The 18,226-nt window shown below is 40.6% G+C and overlaps 1 protein-coding gene across 1 annotated transcript in view; it reads left to right on the top strand.

Moving 5' to 3' along the window:
• Positions 1–12,261, top strand: part of DOCK2 (dedicator of cytokinesis 2) — a 155,514-nt gene extending 143,253 nt beyond the window's left edge. The window contains exons 44-52 of the mRNA XM_053991478.1: positions 381–467; positions 786–962; positions 1,480–1,563; positions 3,514–3,651; positions 5,046–5,173; positions 6,703–6,883; positions 8,177–8,297; positions 9,298–9,440; positions 11,477–12,261. Of these exons, the coding sequence (XP_053847453.1) occupies positions 381–467; positions 786–962; positions 1,480–1,563; positions 3,514–3,651; positions 5,046–5,173; positions 6,703–6,883; positions 8,177–8,297; positions 9,298–9,440; positions 11,477–11,551 (1,134 nt within the window). The 3' untranslated portion in view covers positions 11,552–12,261. The remainder of the gene's footprint in view (positions 1–380; positions 468–785; positions 963–1,479; positions 1,564–3,513; positions 3,652–5,045; positions 5,174–6,702; positions 6,884–8,176; positions 8,298–9,297; positions 9,441–11,476) is intronic.
• The last annotated feature ends 5,965 nt before the right edge of the window (positions 12,262–18,226 follow it).

Below are 18,226 nucleotides of genomic sequence, written 5' to 3'. Positions count from 1 at the left end.
CTATTACTGCTTTTAATTGCAGAAATACCTTTTGAATGTGGAGGGAGGAAATATAATCTGGGTAGAGGCGAGAGTAGGTCATTTAATGGCAGCCATTCCATCTGTAATAGCAAAAATAGGGGTACAGACTAAAAGATTCAAAGGTAATTTTCTTTTTGCCCTGCTTTGTGCAGGCTTTGGTGCCTGAAGATGACCTAATCTGAAATCAGGAAAGCTATTTATTCAAGCTGCTGTGCTAGATTCAGTTTGCAGTATCTTTATATTCAAAAAATATGCATATGTTTCCATCTACATCCATTTCACTTTGACATCTCAGAAGGCAGAAAAGATGAAAGTTTCAATCCTGAAGTATCATTTTCTCCTGCTATGTCTTTTAATAGTCTATGTGGATTGAGAGGACCTCATTTGTTACAGCCTACAAACTTCCAGGAATCCTGCGCTGGTTTGAGGTGGTCTCCATTTCACACGTGAGTATTGATGTGCTCAGGGCTCATCCAACTTGCAGCTGTTGAATCCCCATGTACAAACCAGTCTGCAAAATTATCAACAAGGCTACAGTTACTTCTTTTCATACATTCAAAGCCATTATTATTATTTACATTTAATCTTTCTACTGCTCAATACAGGATCAATAGGTCTTATGCCTGATTTATAGTTTCAGAATTGAACAAGTCTGCGTGGGTTTGCTGAATTGCAAAACTGTTGTTCATGTACGTGAGATTTATAAAACCAAAAAGACCTGTTTATATGTTTATAAACCTTAGAAGTTTTTTGTTTCTTTGCAGTGCACAATTAGTCCTCTAGAAAATGCTATTGAGACTATGTCCACGACAAATGAAAAGATTTTGATGATGATTAACCAGTACCAGAGTGATGAGAACCTCCCTATAAATCCACTTTCCATGCTTCTGAATGGAATTGTTGATCCAGCTGTTATGGGTGGCTTTGCTAAATATGAGAAGGTAGGAGCTTTGGAGTCCCTGCAAAGAACACTCTCAGGTGCATCATTTCATAATCCTCCTACGTCCTTCGTTAAAGTGGCAGTGCAGTGGGGATGGGGAATAGGAAAGCAATAATTCCATCACTTAAAGGATCCTCATATCCTCCTTTCCTGGTCACCTCTGTCTCTGAAATCAAACCAGAATCACTGAGCTTATCAGCTGATGTAAAGCATGATATTACAAATCTGTGCCTTTTTAGTTTCACTGTAAACTTAATACAAGAAATAATAATTTGGTTTCATAATAAGGGTCTCAAAGTCAGAAGTGCTGGGTAAAGACCATATTTTTAAAAAGTTCACCTCAGTTCCCAACTCAGGGAGGAATTATCACCAGCAGCATCTGGCTAAGGACCATGCATGTGTCTCTCCTCTTTGATGACCAATATTATGATTACCAGCTGGGCTCTGTGGATTAATGCTTGATTTCTTTACCTGTCAAAATGATGGACTGTATTTCTTTTTTTTTTTTTTTGTCTAAGGCTTTCTTTACAGAAGAATATATCAGACACCATCCAGAGGATACAGAGAAGCTGAACAGACTCAAAGATCTGATTGCTTGGCAGGTAATTTCTCACTGACAGCCACCACTGAGGCTTCACCAGGGGTTCTTTGTTCCATTCCTGTCTAGCAGGAGAACACAGCATTGAGGTGATTGTGTCATCTCCACCTTTTTTTAACCCCTGAAAGGTACTTTGTAGAACACATGATCTGGAATGGATTATCAGAAGCCACATATAGCAGGTTACATTTATAGTTAAAAGGGATGGGATTTCCAACTTGGGTTGTATTCCTGAAGAGAAAACTTGAGAGCATGAGAAAAGTCATAATGATTTCATGACTTTCTGGAGTTGGCAAATGTCAGAAACTCTCTTGGGAAACTCCTTCCTAGAGTAGTAGTTTTTTGTGGAGGATTTTTTCTTTCTTTCTTTTTTTTTTTTTTTTTTTTTTCCACTAGAAACATGAATGTAGTGTTTGCTGCTCTCAGGAATTATTTTCATGCTCAGTGACCCTTCAGGATGTCTGCTATGAGTCTTCTGTGTAAATAGCATGGAAGACTATAAGTAAATATTGTTATCTGTATCTCCAGAGGAGAACTGAATATTCTCCCTATACTGGCAGCACTGAGGTTATTTGGCTTTACTATTTATTATTTTATATACCATGTATATATAATAAGACAACCAGCCTGCAGAACCCTTTTGTCCTCAAGGAGGAAAATGCACCTGTGGAAGGTGGTAACAGAAAAAAAACTCTATTTTTGCTAAGATTCAAGGGAAAACGGCTCTTTTTGTTGACCTGATAATGATAATGGAGCAGAAAAAAAACATGACCTCGCAAATTATCCATTCTATTTCCATTAACCAAATAGCAATCATTGCTATCAATAGATAGACAGAGGGATGGAAAGAAATAGTGAGAGCTCATCTGGGATTTTCCTATCAGAAATGAATGGCTCAAGGTGTTTCTACTCATGTTCCATGTCTCATTTTTTGTACTTATTAAAACATCTCTGGAAACATCCAAGGTCAGGTTGGCTCTGAGCAACCTGGTGGAATTGTCCCTGTCTATGGCAAGGGTTGGGCTGGACGACTTTTAAAGGTTCCTTTCAAGCCAAACTATTCAATGATTCTATGATTTTCTCCCTCTTTCATAGATAAGAAACAGCAAAAATTTACTGTTCATTTCTCTCCCAGCCTTGAAATGAGTCTTCCAAATAGTTTCAGTGGAATTGTTTGTACTATTTCCTTAATGATTTTGAAGTTTCTTCCTGTTTCATTTTGATTCATCCCAGTTTGGTTATTATTTGAGTTGTACCTTTACAGTTTCTCCTGTGTCATTGCCCACCACAGCTCTGTGTGTTGTGTTCTGGCCATCAGAATCACTCACTGAATTCAGTGGGGTTGACTGACCACAATGTCACCTGGCATTAGGAAAAAATGGGTAATTTCTACCTATCCCTGCAAATCCCTCTAAGCAGAGGATTCTAACAGATCTGCCAGTAACAGATGGGCTTTAATACCACGATTTTAAAAGTTATATTGGAATTGCACTTTCATAAAATATGATCCACGTGACAGGTGGATCAATGTTCACAGTATTTACTGAGTCAGAACACAAAAAGGAAGCATGGAATCTAAGTGGATTTTACAAACATTCCCAGATATTAATGTGGAAGAGTTAAAAGCTGAAGAAAAGCAGTTAGAAAAGGTTAGTGGCAGAAGGGGAGCTAAAAGTATTTTGCACAAATCTTGTAGCATTAAAATATGTAGAAGAGAGAAAACAGCCTCTGTGATGCTGATGAACCAACATTTTTCAGAAATTTACTGGGAAAACTCATTTTCCATGAGCCTTTTCAGTCTTGTATCTGCTGCTCCAAGCTGAGATCAATGGGCAAATCCACCTGCCACTCACAGGAAGAGTTTTGCAGTTGATTTCCCAGATAAAGACAGCCAGAGAGGTTGTTGGACCCACTTGAAAAGTCTCACCTTTTTTCTTCTTCTGTTCCTCCTAAGATACCTTTCCTTGGGGCTGGAATTAAAATTCATGAAAGAAGAGTTTCTGATAATCTTCGTCCTTTCCATGACCGGATGGAGGAATGTTTCATGCAATTAAAAGTTAAAGTGGAAAAACAATATGGAGCCAGAGAATTGGTATTGCTCTCCTTTTAACCTCTACCCAATTTCTCTTTATTTAACACACATCTTGTTCTAAACAGAAACATGCTATATTTTTTTTTTTTTTTGCTTATGGGTTTTCTTGTGATATAAAGATAGTAGGATCTGAGTTGTATCATCCAAGAGCTGATTCAATTCTCTGACACATCAAATATTCCTCATTCTGGAAGATTTTTAGTTTATTTTATTACAACTTAAAATTGCAAGGCTTTTCAGCCTTATTGAGGAAATAAAAGCAAGTTCTTATGTTCATTTGTAATTTTTCTTAGTGGTTTAGGGCTTTGATCTGCAATGGATGTCTCCCTGTGCCAGCCACTTCCAGCTGTGTTGTGAAGTAAAACATGTCATGTGTATAATGCTATAAATATTAGTTGAGAACAAACTGAAATATCTGGGAATTGAAGGATAACTTCTGAACACAAACTCCCCAGACAATTCTTGAATAAAATATTCTATCTGAGTTGTGCAGGCTAGCAAGAATGACATTGCCTGGTTTTTGTGATTACATGCCAGTTGATTTGGAAATTATTTTATATTTTTGCTTTCACCATTGGTGATTTTATAATAGGATTTATTTCTTCTATTATAAGGAGAGTAGCAAGTTTCTAACTTAAATTTTGGATATGTGCTGTATTATACACCTGTATGATGAAATTTCTATATATCTATCTGAATATGGTTTCTATTTTGCAATAATAGAGGCTGTAGTTGCAATAATTTACTTGAAATCATGTAATGTTGTTATTAATTATATATAATAATATTGTTACTATATATAATATATATTATGTATTATATATTATATAATATATAATACATGATAATATAATACAAGATAATAGATCTTATAAGATATATATTATATATATATAATACAAGATAATATATCTTATACTGCAATAATATATATTATTATATCCCATACTATACTGCAATAATATTATTATATATTTATAGCTAAAATAATGTAATGATATTGTTATCATGATTATACATGATTATATAAATATAATGCTATAATAATGTATTATTATGATAATATTATTGCAATAATAATTCAAATAACAGAGGCTGTAATCCACAATCAGAAATCTTGCCTCTTGCTTGAACCCTCCAACACTCTTAAGGACCAACACTTAAAAAACCCAACCTATTTAAAATATTGCAGAGAATGTACTTTTTGAATTGAGTTTGGGAGGTTGGAGAGTAAGAATTCATCCAGACACAGGATAAATCACAGCAATTAATGGGAACAGACAACTTCTTGAATGCCAGGTGTTAAACTCGTGCACAGTGTTCAAGGCCTGCTGTGAGGAGGCTGAATTAAGAGCCAGGGGTTTGACAGGATGTGTTTCTCTCTCCATCTGTAGCCAGAGTTTGATGACAAGAGGGTGGGGCGGCCAAGGTCGATGCTGAAATCCTACCGTCAGTTATCCTTCATCTCCATGTGCTCCATGAGCTCGGACTGCAGCACTCCCAGAAAACCTGCTTCAGAAAGGTTGGTTAGAAATACAGTACAAATTCTTCTTCAGTCCTGTTTTTTTAATCCGTTTTATGAGATGAAACAAAAAGATTTTTAAAAAGGAATGAAAAACACCAGCAGCCTTTTCAGACTATACCAACATTATTTTTAACTGTAGCTATCACTTCCTCCATGCTGAAAACTACAGTGTTTCAATCTTAATAGACAAAATGTGTTCAACTCTTATTGAAAAAAAAAAAAAAAAAAAAGAGTGGTATTTCATTTTCAGAAATGAAATATTTTAAAAATCAAATTACTTTTCAAAAATGTACCAAGATCTGGGGTTTTTTTTGCAAGTTTGTTTTTAAACACCTTTTAACTTAATTAGCATCTTTTTGTTTGTAAAATGTGAATAGGAAAGGAATAAACTTTACAAATTTGAAAAGGAGGTGGAAGATTTTAGTAAAGTCTGTAGTAATGTAAAATGCTTTGCCTAATGGAAAACAAAGAGACTTTTAAGTTTGAGAGAACAATTATAGGTATAGTTTTTTCATCCACAAATTGTATTGTTCACTTTATAAATTATCTTTCAGGCACACAAAACTTCTTCCCAAACAAGGTCCATATAAACTGAACTTGTTGAGCAGTGTTTGATTATTTTTTAAACATCTGATCTCCCTTTCTGAGTAGCTCACTTTGAAAAAGTCCAGTGGTGTATGACCCCAATGTGGAAGGGCTGGTTTTTAAGACACCCCTTGTTCTTCACTGAGATTCCTGAGGCTGCTCCTGGCCCTCCAGAAGGGTGGAGCAGACACCAGGACACCTCTGACAGAACCAGACAAGGCATCCTGCACCTGCTTTTAGTTCTTAGGATGCTAATTTGTTTCTAGGAAGCACAGGACAACAGAGTGACCACACTTGTTGATTTATCAGTTTTTATGTTGTAACCTAAATTCAGTCCCATGCTCCAAAGGTTGAGAAGGGAGTAAAGCCAGCACCAATTTAATGGGCTTTTTTTTTTTTTTTTTCTAATGAGAAGTAGCCCTATTTTTAAACTGTAAAAATTAGAGGAAGAGAGAAGGTGTAAGGCAGGTTAGTCTCTGGGTGTGTGCATTCTTGTCCAATATGGTGAAATAAATAGGAAAGTGCATTTAAAATGTGGCTACAGACAGCAATACTCTGTTCCCCTTTGGTCCTTGCACAGCCTTGTCCATGCCTCACTTTCAGCACCACCATCACCACACAGCAACTTGCCATGTGAGCTCTACTCTGTTTAGTTTAGGAGTTCTTAAGCTGATGCACAAATCTTTAAACAGGGATTTGAGCTTGTTTTAATATTTTACGTTCTTTGCTAAATTTTAAGATGGTGTCACACTGCCTGAAGGCATCTTATTCAAATCTCCAGGTGCCAGCACTGAAGTTTGCAAGCAGTTTGCAAGACTGCCTAGAAGGTAGAAGGAAAGAATGACCTGCATTTATATTTCATGGGGAAATGACATCAGAATACCAGCAGCTTTTAAAATATCACTCAGCAACTTGTACTTTTCTTTCTTTTGCTCCTGCAGCTTTGATCTGGAAGCAGTGCTACCAAAGCCAGGAAAAGCAGAATCAGAGGAGACTGCTCCGCAAAATAATCCTCATCCTGAAGTCAAGATGAGAAGGTCCAAAAAAAGAACAAAAAGAAGCAGTGTGGTGTTTGCTGATGAGAAGACAGCAGCTGATATTTCTATCACTGAAATGAAATGTGTATGTTACTTATTTAGTGTTTCATAATCCATGAAAAAGAGGACATTACCCCTTTCCTTAGAAAAAGAAAAATATATCCCAGAGAGCTCCAGCTGTCATAAAGGAAAGGATGCAGGGTGCAGAGATGATCTGCCCTGCCATGAATGAAACATGCAAGATGCTGTGGAGGAAACAAATCAGTGAGAAAATCAGATCATCTCTCCTGGCTTCTGGTGACAAATACCAGAGCTCCAAGGCTGCAGATTCTGGAGCCTGGTTAGCTGAAAAAGGAGCACTGTGTGGGGAGGGTTAAGCTGCTTTCCTGGGGAGAGGCAATCGACTGTGCTGACATTTCACGGCAGCTCCTCGCAGTCAGGGCTATTTCAAAAGTGATGAGCCCTGGACGTTTTGTACCTTGTTATGGAACATGCAGCTGTTAGGAAACTGCAAGATTGCAAACAGTGCTCCTTAAATGGTGCCAGACTGAAGTTTGGAAGCGCTGGCACCTCTCGCTCCATAGATCATCCAAGGGCTTTTATTGCCCTGCTGGATCATTACAGAGACTTATGTCACTTACACTGGGCCTTTTTTATATACAGAGTTTAATCCTCAGGAGAATTTCATTTTAGTATGTGTCCTCTAGATACACAAGCCCCATCTAAATTAAAAAGCCAGACAGTAACAGATTGTCAAATTACATGGAGGGAGCATAAATAATTTGATCAAAAATGTTTGAAGGAATCATCAAAGGTAAAATGAATGGAGTAGAAGGGAAGCACAGAGAAACTCATGGATGATTATGACTGTCTTACACTGCATGTCCTTGTGCAAAAGAGAGATAAAGCACAGCCATGCTTTGAGAAGCTCTGATATACAAAACCAAGTAACACCTTTGGCTTTTGATAAAATTAGATAACACATACACCAAACTGTGGGGATCCCACTGTGTATTGAGTTAGAGGATTTTCTTCTGCTTCAAAAAAGCAGTGACCAGGCTTTGCAGCAGCCAAGCTGGGCATGTTAATGCAATAGGAATTAAAATGAAATGTTTTCAAAACTTCATTTTACTTTGCAGATCACACCCAGAGTTGTCTGATGGTATTATGCCAAAAATAGGGTAGGAATTCAGATTTCAGCTCACATAATATTACTTCTGTAACTTTTTTAGAATTCTTTTTTCTATGTAGAATGAGAAGTTTTTATCTAACTATAAATTATTTGCAAAACTGTTGCATGTTTTTAGATTGTACTTCATATGATACATGAAACAAAGTCTCAGTCCATCATTAATGTTGGGGCTTTTTTATTTAACAGCTGTCAAGGAAATACGAGTTCATGAGTGACACCAACCTCTCAGAACACGTGGTGGCACCTCAGAAAACTTCTGTCCTCAAGCAGATGAGCACTGTCAGTCGTTCCATGCCAACTATCCCAGGTAAGGTGCTTACCCTAGGGTGAGAATTCTGAACTTTAATAGGATGTTGGGAAAACAGCAATGAAGGGTTTGCTCCAAGCAGGGCTGGCAGCTCTCTCCACCCTTGTGAAATCCACTGGGACAAAGATTATAACTGAAAAGTGTATTGTGCATGAGAGGCTGCACTGCTCCAGATGCTGGGTAACACTGTAGTACCTTGTGCCAAAATGTAGATTCTGTTGCTCCTGGAGCTCCAAATTTCAATTCCTTGTGCGGTGTGAGCATTCCTGCTGCCTAGAAAGAGGCAAGGTTTATTCAGCTTCCCTGCTCTGCAGGGTCTCAGGAGCACAGACAAGGGCTCACAGCCAAGGGCAGTGTGTGAAACAGGGAGAAATGCTCTGTGCTGTGCTTTGGGGGATGAATGTCCCCAGAGCTTGCCCCATAACAGGATTTCAACTTCTGGTTTTGAAGCCAGAGAGGAATCCCATAGATTCCCTCACCATGGGAGGCAGGGGAAGCAAGGTAACACAGCTGCCCCCAGAGAGATGGGTGGTTGTGTGAAGGAAAAGAGAAAGTGTGACTAAAGTGGGAGCTCGTCTCTAGGCTGGGGCACACAGAGGCCCAGTTTCAGTTTCTTTTACCCCCTTGTTCCACAGGACATCCCATTTCTTAGCCTGTATTTCATCTATTCCTCTCACTGCCCCTCTCTTTCCAGATGCCTGTAACAGATGTTTAGCACAACACAACAAACTGCCACAGCCCACTTCTTTGTCATGTGTTCATCCATTTTTAATTCTTTGTCCAGACTGATTCTTTGTTTTCACTGTTCAGTTTCAATGTAATGAAGTTTATGATTTCCCTATTATTTAATTTTTTATTTTAAGGTTACAGTTGGATTTAAAATGTCTCAATTTTTTCTGATCATTGCAGTAGTTCACAATTTTGAGTTGTGCTTTGTCTTACAGTCTGACTCTCCCTTTTTGGTTTTGTTTTGTGTAACCAATATTGTTTCCATTCTAAGGATTAACTCTGTCTGTCAGCACTGTGGCTTCTGATGAAACAATTGCCTCACACAGGCTGAGCCAGCCAGTGTTCCCTTCCACCTCAGATGGTGACAAGAAAACCTTCAAAAGAAAGAAAGTGAACCAGTTTTTTAAAACAATGGTAGGTCCTGTGTGTTTGTGGGGGGGGAAAGGAAGGGTTACATGTTCAAGAGTTCTGTGCTATGAAAATTAAGTATTTTTGAGACAATTAGGCTCATAAGGCAAACTGCTTTTTTTTTTTTTTTTCCTTGATGCTTTTGTCAGAGAGAGGGGTGGAAGCTCAATGTGGAGGCAAAGCTGGCTGTGGCAGCACTTCCAGTGGGAAAGATGCTGGGATGGAGGGCTGGAAGGATGGAGGGATGCAGGGATGGAGGACTGGAAGGATTGAGAGATGCAGATGTAGAGGGATGCAGGGATGGAAGGATGAAGGAATGCAGGGATGGAGGAACGGAGAGGTGCAGGGATTCAGGGATGGAGGACTGGAAGGATGCAGGGATGCAGCGATAGAAGGATGCAGGGGTAGAGGGAAGGAAGGATGCAGGGGTGGAAGGATGGAGGACTGGAAGGATGCAGGGGTGGAGGGATGGAAGGATGGAAGGATGCAGGGGTGGAGGGATGGAAGGATGGAAGGATGCAGGGGTGGAAGGATGGAGGACTGGAAGGATGCAGGGGTGGAAGGATGCAGGGGTGGAAGGATGCAGAGGTGGAAGGATGGAGGACTGGAAGGACGGAGGACTGGAAGGACGCAGGGGTGGAAGGATGGAGGACTGGAAGGATGCAGGGGTGGAGGGATGGAAGGATGGAAGGACGCAGGGGTGGAAGGATGCAGGGATGGAAGGATGGAAGGATGCAGGGGTGGAAGGATGCAGGGGTGGAGGGATGGAAGGATGGAAGGACGCAGGGGTGGAAGGATGCAGGGATGGAAGGATGGAAGGACGCAGGGGTGGAAGGATGCAGGGGTGGAAGGATGGAGGGATGCAGGGATGGAAGGATGGAGGGCTGGAAGGACGCAGGGATGGAAGGATGGAGGGATGCAGGGATGGAAGGATGGAGGACTGGAGGGATGGAAGGATGGAGGGATGCAGGGATGGAAGGATGGAGGACTGGAAGGACACAGGGGTGCAGCTGCGTGTGCAGCTCCGCTCCCGCACCGCGAGAGGGCGCGGGCGGCCCGCCGAGAGGCGGCGCCCGGGCCCGGAGCTGAGCGCGGCACCGCGCGGGGATGCTCGGGGGAGATGATGAGTGCAAAGAGGAAATCGGGGCCCGCTGGAGCCGTCACTCTGGCTTAAAGCCGGCTGCTTTCCTCTAAAGTGAGGAACGTTTCACTGACGGCTGAAATTTTCACAAAATTAAAACTATTTCATTTAGTGTAGTGTTTAACAGAGAAAAAAAAAATATCCAGAGCAGCTATTCGGATACAGAATGTGGAAGTTTTCCTACTTTGAAGGTAATGGGAGGGTGACATTTAATGCAGATGTGGGTAGCTACCAACATAAGTATTCTGGAATATTTGTAATATTTTGCACGCCAACTTTTTTGATCTTTCAATGCAAAGGGTTTGTCGTTTTGGTTTCTTTTTTCCTAGGTAATGGGTTTCATTTATATTCATTACTTTCTGCAGTGGTTTGGGTTTTCTTAAGGAAAAAAAAGAAGGATAATGCCTTCGGGGACCATATAGCAACATTTAGGAAAACCTTCACTTAAAGATGTTAATAATCACATTTTTCTGGTAGGAATAAGAATAACCTATTAATGTGAAGTCCGTAGTATTTCACTTACATTCAATTTATCACACACTTGCTCATTTCAGACGCAGGAGCTGCAGCTTTTCAGCACTATCTTGTCCACTCATATTTAAACTTAAATATTGTATAAAAGACAGAGGATAGAATGTTCTTTCTTGGTAGAAAAAGGACTAACTACAGCTAAAAATCTAGTTGTGAAGTGCTTCATAATATGTTTGGAATCATGTGGACAGGTTTAAATACAGGTTTAAGGTTTTGAAGAATAGAGAAATGAATTCAAAACATGCAGGATTTGGTCAATGTATTTTTTCTCTAGCTACAGCTTAAAGGCACAAGTAATTAATAAATTTACTACTGAATCCAGCACAGAATCAATTTTAACATATGAAAATCTGTTTTGGTGTTTTTTCAGCGCATTTCCAGGGTTCTGGAAGATGGAAAGCAGTCTGTGGACCAGCATTTCAAACCTTCATCAACAGATCTGTGATCAGTTTTTACAAGACCGCTTCTCAACTGAAAATAATCATATCTACACAAAAATATTCTATTTTAGAGCACCATCTACTCTGAAGAAAGGCACTGATAGAGAATATGAACAACATCTCCCATGGGCTCTGCTAAGTTACTTGTGATACAGATACAGGAATAACATTTGAGGAAAACACTGCAGGATGTGTCCACTGGGATGTGGAACAGAAACCTCTGGCTGTAGAGGTCAAAGGGAGCTGGGTGTTCCCTGGGGACAAAGCTTGCTCCTGAGAAGTGACACGTGTGTACAGGCCAACAGCAACACTCACTGAGTAATGCAGCTCAGGGGCTGCTCTTTCCAAACAGCAGAGTTTGGGTTTTCTGGAGCTTGTACAGACATCCAGATATCCTTAAATCCTTGCTGGCAGTGTAGCCAAGGCAACAGATGGCTCAGCACAAAATAGCCACTGACAATTTACTGTGTGGCTGGAGCTGGATTTACAGCCCTCAGATCCCTCTGCTGCTCCCAGCACACTGCTCTGTACCCTCAGTCTTCCCCTGGTGATGTCTGTGGCTGTCACACCACTGCCTGAGTTGTTTTCAGAGCAGCAGCTATTATGTGGAAAACATGCAGAGGTTTATTTACACATGTGCAAATTGACCTTACATCCAGCAGCACGATGAACAAAAGCTGCATTTCCTGCTGTTCAATAAAAAGTTACAAATCTGTTTTATTTGCCCTGACCCTTTCTCCCTGACATCTCCAGGTACCACTGTTTGAAAGGTAAGAGTTTTTACTCGCAGCAAACAGAATTCTAGAAGCCCAACTTTCCTCGGTTTCGATTGATTTTCTGTGTCTTCCCTCCTCCTGAGGTGATGTCTCACTGGTGTGAGGCTCCACAGCACTGCAGGTCAGCACCTCGGAGTCTTTATAACCTGTCAGCTCTTTCTCTAAGTGTGTTTTCCACATAGAGGGGGGCTAAAGGTGAATAATTGATTTCCTTCACTCACCCCTTTACATTTCAGACACTGACATAGGTTTATATTAAGGTTTATATTAAATAAAATATGTTCATGTACAGTGTTGTGGATGAGGGGACTGGCCTTGTTGCCAATTCTATGGATTTGGGAAAGATAAAGAGGTTAAAGTTATTTCTTGCTGTGGAGCTCAATCTATGGAGATACATCTGCAGTTTGTTTAAACCTAAGTTTTTCTATCAACACTTTAACATACAGTGTGAATGAATTAGTTTTATGAATTTAGGCTCTCTTTGCAAGTTGTCAGAGTGAAGCTGTTTTCTACTGGAGTAGTTAGTGATTGTTTTCTGTGAGAGGTTTGGAATATTTGCCATTGGAATTAATGCTGCATCTTCATCAGAATAACCAGACAGCAGAACAAAGCAGGCCCAGTTTTAACACTAACTGCAGTGGTGGCATGAATTCTGATAGAATTTGGGTTTCATTTTGTTTCATTTGCTTTTCACAGCAACTTGATAATGCTTCTGAAAAGGCACAGAGGAAGAAAAAAGTTTTCCATGAAACAAGTCTTCTGTTCAATAGAGAAGGTTATCTGTGAGTGGGAGAAATTGAAAGGTTGAAGGGTGCACATTTAACATCTTGCTAACCTGGGGGAAGAGGAGGGAGAGTATCAAAGCTGTCCTTCAATATTATCTGCAGGTACCCTGAATATTGCACAAAATAAACAACTATTTTAAAATAAAAAGTTTGGTTCTACTGGAAATGAGTAAGAAAATTATGATTTAGGAACTCTTTATTCTTTGTAAAAATACCTGTTAAAGGTTACCTTTTTTTTATTGTATCTTGCAGAGGTGTTTTCAGGTGAGTGGAATAATAGAGTTTTACCTCTAGCTGTTATTATAAATTGTTATTGAAGTACTGTGACTCAAAATGAAGAAATGCCCAGAAACAAATACCAGGAAGGAGGGAGCACAACATCCAAAGGAAGTTTGGTGTTGGATGTTAAGCCAGTGGTTCAAGACTCGTGCTTGTGTTTTGCTCAGGTGTTAGTACAGTTTTTGGGGAAGGGTTTAGATTCACATTTAGTTTACTAAATATCAGCAATCATTTTATTAATTGTCCCACACCACAGATTGTCCTCCCCTTGCCAGCCCAAGTTCCAAGCCTGAAATCATGTCAATCAACCCTGAGCAGAAAAGCAAAATTACTAAGAAAAAAGAGCTGCCAACAACAGGGCATTCACAGAACTGGAATTTTAAGGATGTTTGGACAACAAGCTCCAGCCTTTCACAAGTTTCCAGAAACTGTGGATACTGGCATTTAGTCCAAACAAACAACATAGCATGCAGGACAATTGATGCCCTGGAAAATGCCAGCATGGCAACATGTGTTTAAAAACGTGAATCAGCACTGATTGCTGCCATTTCTGTCATGAGCTCAACAGGCCTTTAGCTCATGTATGCAGAGGGGGGGGACAGAACCTGCATTTGACATTCTTTGAGGTGAAGCACAGAGGGAAGAAATTTCCTCCAGGACAGGGTGAGGCTTTGGCTGCTGTGGAGAGAAGTAGTGCAGCAGGAATGGCTTCAGCTCTGCAATGGCTTCAGGAACCCCACTGTGTTCTCACGTGCTTTTCTGTACCAGATTTTTCCCTTCTCTCTGACATTTCCAGTCGTCTGGCTGGTGGCAGTCTGGTTTGCTCTCACATGGCACTGAGATAATGATGGGGCTGTGTGATGTGTAATTCATGAGCTGTTTGCAGGGGCAGGACAGCTGCACGTGCAGCTGAATTTGATGAGCTGACCTGAACTGAGCTGTTGCACTGCAATGACCCAAGATGCATTTAAGCTGCACATTGTAGTTCAGTCTAGGCAGAAATCTCATTTTTACCCAGACATATGGGTGTCTCTGTGGACTGTAACACCATATTAGAGGTGCTGGTCCAGCCCCAGGAGCCACTGTGTCAGTGCAGCACAAGGTCTGCACAGCAAATGTTGGCATTTACCCACGTCAGGGTACTCATGAGTATCCTCACCTGACTTGGGTATCCAGCCCGCCCTTGTCTGTGCCATGAAATCATACCAAGTTCTTATTATGAAATTATGACTTAAATATTCATTCTGGGGAGAAATTAATGCCCTTAAAATCTCATTAAAAATTAGCTGGTGTGAGCTATAGGAAAATGGTCAGAGTCTAAGTCAATAAGGATCAAGTTTCTGAGGAGGAAGGAGAGTTTTATTAAAGATTTTACAGACCTTAGGAACACACTGTTCTGGAACTCGAATGTGTGATAGACCTGTGTACCTGCTCGACATTGAACTTTTATCTCTATCACACACAGCCTGTAACCTTCTTTATTAGACAGTACAAATTGTGGGTGAGGAGAATCATGGAAAGGTCTGAGTTGGAAAAGACCTCAAAGATTGACAATTCCCAGTCCCCAGTGGGGGTACTGGTGCCACACTGGTTATTCTGTGAGAACTCCATTGACACGTTACACATCATTGGATCTCTGCTTTCATTTGTTCCACCCTGACCATGGGGTGAGGGCACTTTTAGAAAGAAGAGGTGTTAAATAAGTTTTTTAAAGAGCATGATAGGAAAGAGAAAGTGGTTTTATTTTTTTCATTAAATCCGTTTAAGTCAGCCAAGGTCCAGGAGTTGTGTTTAAAGGCACCCAACCACATAATTCTCTTTCTCACTTCCTCTGCTATTTTCAAGGATTTTAGCTTAAGTATCATAAAAATACCAGAGGATCCTATTTTTTTTAATTTTTGTTCTAGCTTCAGAACAAAACTATTCAAATGATGAAGAATTTATCCCAGAGACTGGTTCCATATATGCCAATGTCAATCATCCAGAACTAGGGCATTCTGTTTAAAACAAAAGCACAGGTCAGTTCTCCAGAGCAGAGGAAGATAAAAGGAATAACTTAACCAAACACAGCATTTTTCTCATTTAGAAATCAAGAGAAATCAGTGAATTTAAAGCAAATTTCTGTTTTGCAGCACCCATTTTTTTAACTGTTTCCGAGGAGGGAAGAAAACTAAACAGTTTAAGGATTCTTTCCCTCAACATTTTTTGGATGAAGAGATGTCCATCTTTTTAGATGCATCTCTCTGTTTTTTTAGGAATATGGAAGCCTCCATGAAAAAAATCTTGCAGCCATCTCCTATCCTGGGTGCCTTGGAGGAATCACTGCATAGAACTTCTATTTCCCTGCCAGAACTCAGCTCCTACTTGCTCTTAGGCATTCAAGGTCCTTCTGAGGGGGAACATTGAGCAACACTCCAGGGGCAGCCCTCAGCTGTAAGGACTTCAGCACTGGCACTGTTTACTGCTCTGGGGTGAGGAGAGGACTTGTTCTTTATTGACTCTGCGTAATTATCTGTTCTGATTTGCTCTTATGATGCAGCGGGTGCTAAAGATTAACACTGTAAATGAAGAATTGCTCTGCAAACAAACCTCGGGTAGGCCACGGATTTCATAAACTTTTAAATGTTAGATAAATTTAACCACGGCTTTAAAGTGAGGGCAGTTTGATCTGATTGGGTTTTGCACAGAATTATCCTTTCTCAATGTAGTTCTTTGTCTTCCAGGATAGCTGACAGCTTCTGTGTGCCATGAGGGATCTTTCCTATGGCTGGGCCAGTGATGAGCCAGCCACTGTGAGTGTCTGAGCTGGAACAGATCGAGTGACTGTGATAATGATTTTTTCATGTGTATTAATGCATCCTGCAGCTCCAGATGGAAATTCTGTGTGTGGGTATTCCACCTGCATTTAGTACCAGGTTCATGTGGCAGGCATGACTGATCTCTCATTCTCAGTTAACCCTTGAGAGGCCTTGCCAGTGCTTGGATTAGTTCAGCTCATGGCTGGTGGCTGCTGATGGTGTCACCAGGGGTTTAAATGGTGACTGATTCAAAAAGCACAGGACAGGTGATGGGCATCAGAAAACACTCATTTAAGGAATCTATGTCCTCGCAGGCCAGCAGCCAAAAAAGGCTTATGTAGGTGAGGTAGCAGGAATCTTGTACCTGTTGTAACTAGAGAAAGCCTAAACAACTCTCCATGTTTGACAGATATTTTGAGGGAACACGTCCTGTGGAATGTTTATTTATATGTTTTTGGATATAAGAAAACAGCCCTGGATAGAGTAACTTTAGATGCAGACCTTTTAACCTTGTATTTTGTATAGTATTTTATTCTACACTAAAGGTTGTTATGATTGGATACCTGGATTCTACAGATAATGAGGAATCCAAAGCCTTCCTTCAGTTGCTTTGACACACATGGTATCACTAGTGCACAGCCCCTGAATTGAAAGAGTCTTTCTTTTACAACTGCATTTGGTCTAATTTCACAAGACATGAAAAGATGAATATCGGAAATCAGGATGGGGAAATAGAAGAGGAAAAAAAAAAAAGCAAAAGAAACTAAATTAAAACTAAGACATCTCTAAATCTACCAGAATTTCCACAGAGAACTCCAAAGCAAATGAAGGATTCTGAGAGGAAAAGGTCTAAAATGTTTCCATATCGAATGGGTTATTTTTATAGATCCAGGTGACCCTGGCCAGCAGCAGCAGGACAGGAGGATCCCAGGGCAGCTGTGCGTTCCCAGGCAGTGTCGCCGGGTGGCGATAGGATGTCGCGATACCCTGCCCGTGTCGCGGCTCGCCCTGCTCGGGCACGGTGAAACGTGTGACTGCTGGAAGTGGCAGGATTCACAGGGCTCTCAATCACCCTGTTCGCAGGTCGGGTTATCGCAGCTTACAGCACTCAAACCCCGGCTGCAATAAAACAGCCTGGAGTTTATCTGTGCCTGGGCGTGTCCGCAGAGAAGTTCCCGGCGCTCGCACCGATTCGCGTTCCAGCTTTAGTTTCTAATTAATTTTCCCCAAGTGTTTGTGTCGTACAAATACTAAAGGGCATAGAACACTGAAAAAAACGTTCTTCCTTAAAAAAAGGAAGTTATGTTTTCTGACAAATTCTGTGGTTCTAAAATGTCTTTTCAATGAAATCTCCATTTGAATAGTGGAGAGGGAGGAGCTGATTTATCCTCACCAGCAAATACCTTGATGTTAAAATGTGACTGAAGCAAAAGCAGTAGCAGGTTGCTTTTTTTTCTATAGAAAAGAAAGAAAAGCATGTTACTTTTTCTTTCTATAAATCATTAAAATGAATTAATTCATTTCATTGAAATGCACAAGAATTTAAACTTTGAAGGGTTCTGGAAGTGTGTACAGATTAATTTCTTTGATACATGTGTTGATGTTCATACAAGACCTCATTTAATTTTAGCACCACTGATTTCTCATATAAACACGTTTAGTGGTGAGAGTAGAACAAGCAGATGGTCTGAAAGAGGGAATCCTGTTGGCTGCTCAGGAGCTGCAGAAGCACTGAGGCTGTCAAAGTATGATTGATTGAAGGGTCTGTAGCTGTACTAATTCCTATAACTGGGAGGGACACCTCGGATTCTGCCATGAGAAGGATTTGTCACAGAGTGATTCTGCCCCTCAGTGGCAGATGTGGCCACATCTGTGTCCCTCAGCACAGCAGATCCCGTGGCAGCCAAAGGGAAGCTATGGATTCCTTGCCTGCCTGTGGCCTGCCACAACTGACACACGAGTCAGGGACACCTAATCCCTTCTACCATATTTGTTACATGTTAGGAGATGGTAGAAGGCCTTTTTGGAGGTAGGTGCTATGA

Source organism: Vidua macroura, chromosome 15 (assembly GCF_024509145.1).
Source record: "Vidua macroura isolate BioBank_ID:100142 chromosome 15, ASM2450914v1, whole genome shotgun sequence".
Lineage (NCBI taxonomy): Eukaryota > Metazoa > Chordata > Aves > Passeriformes > Viduidae > Vidua > Vidua macroura.
The sequence above is the reverse complement of the archived record's forward strand: the minus strand, read 5'-3'. Positions and strand labels throughout refer to the sequence as shown.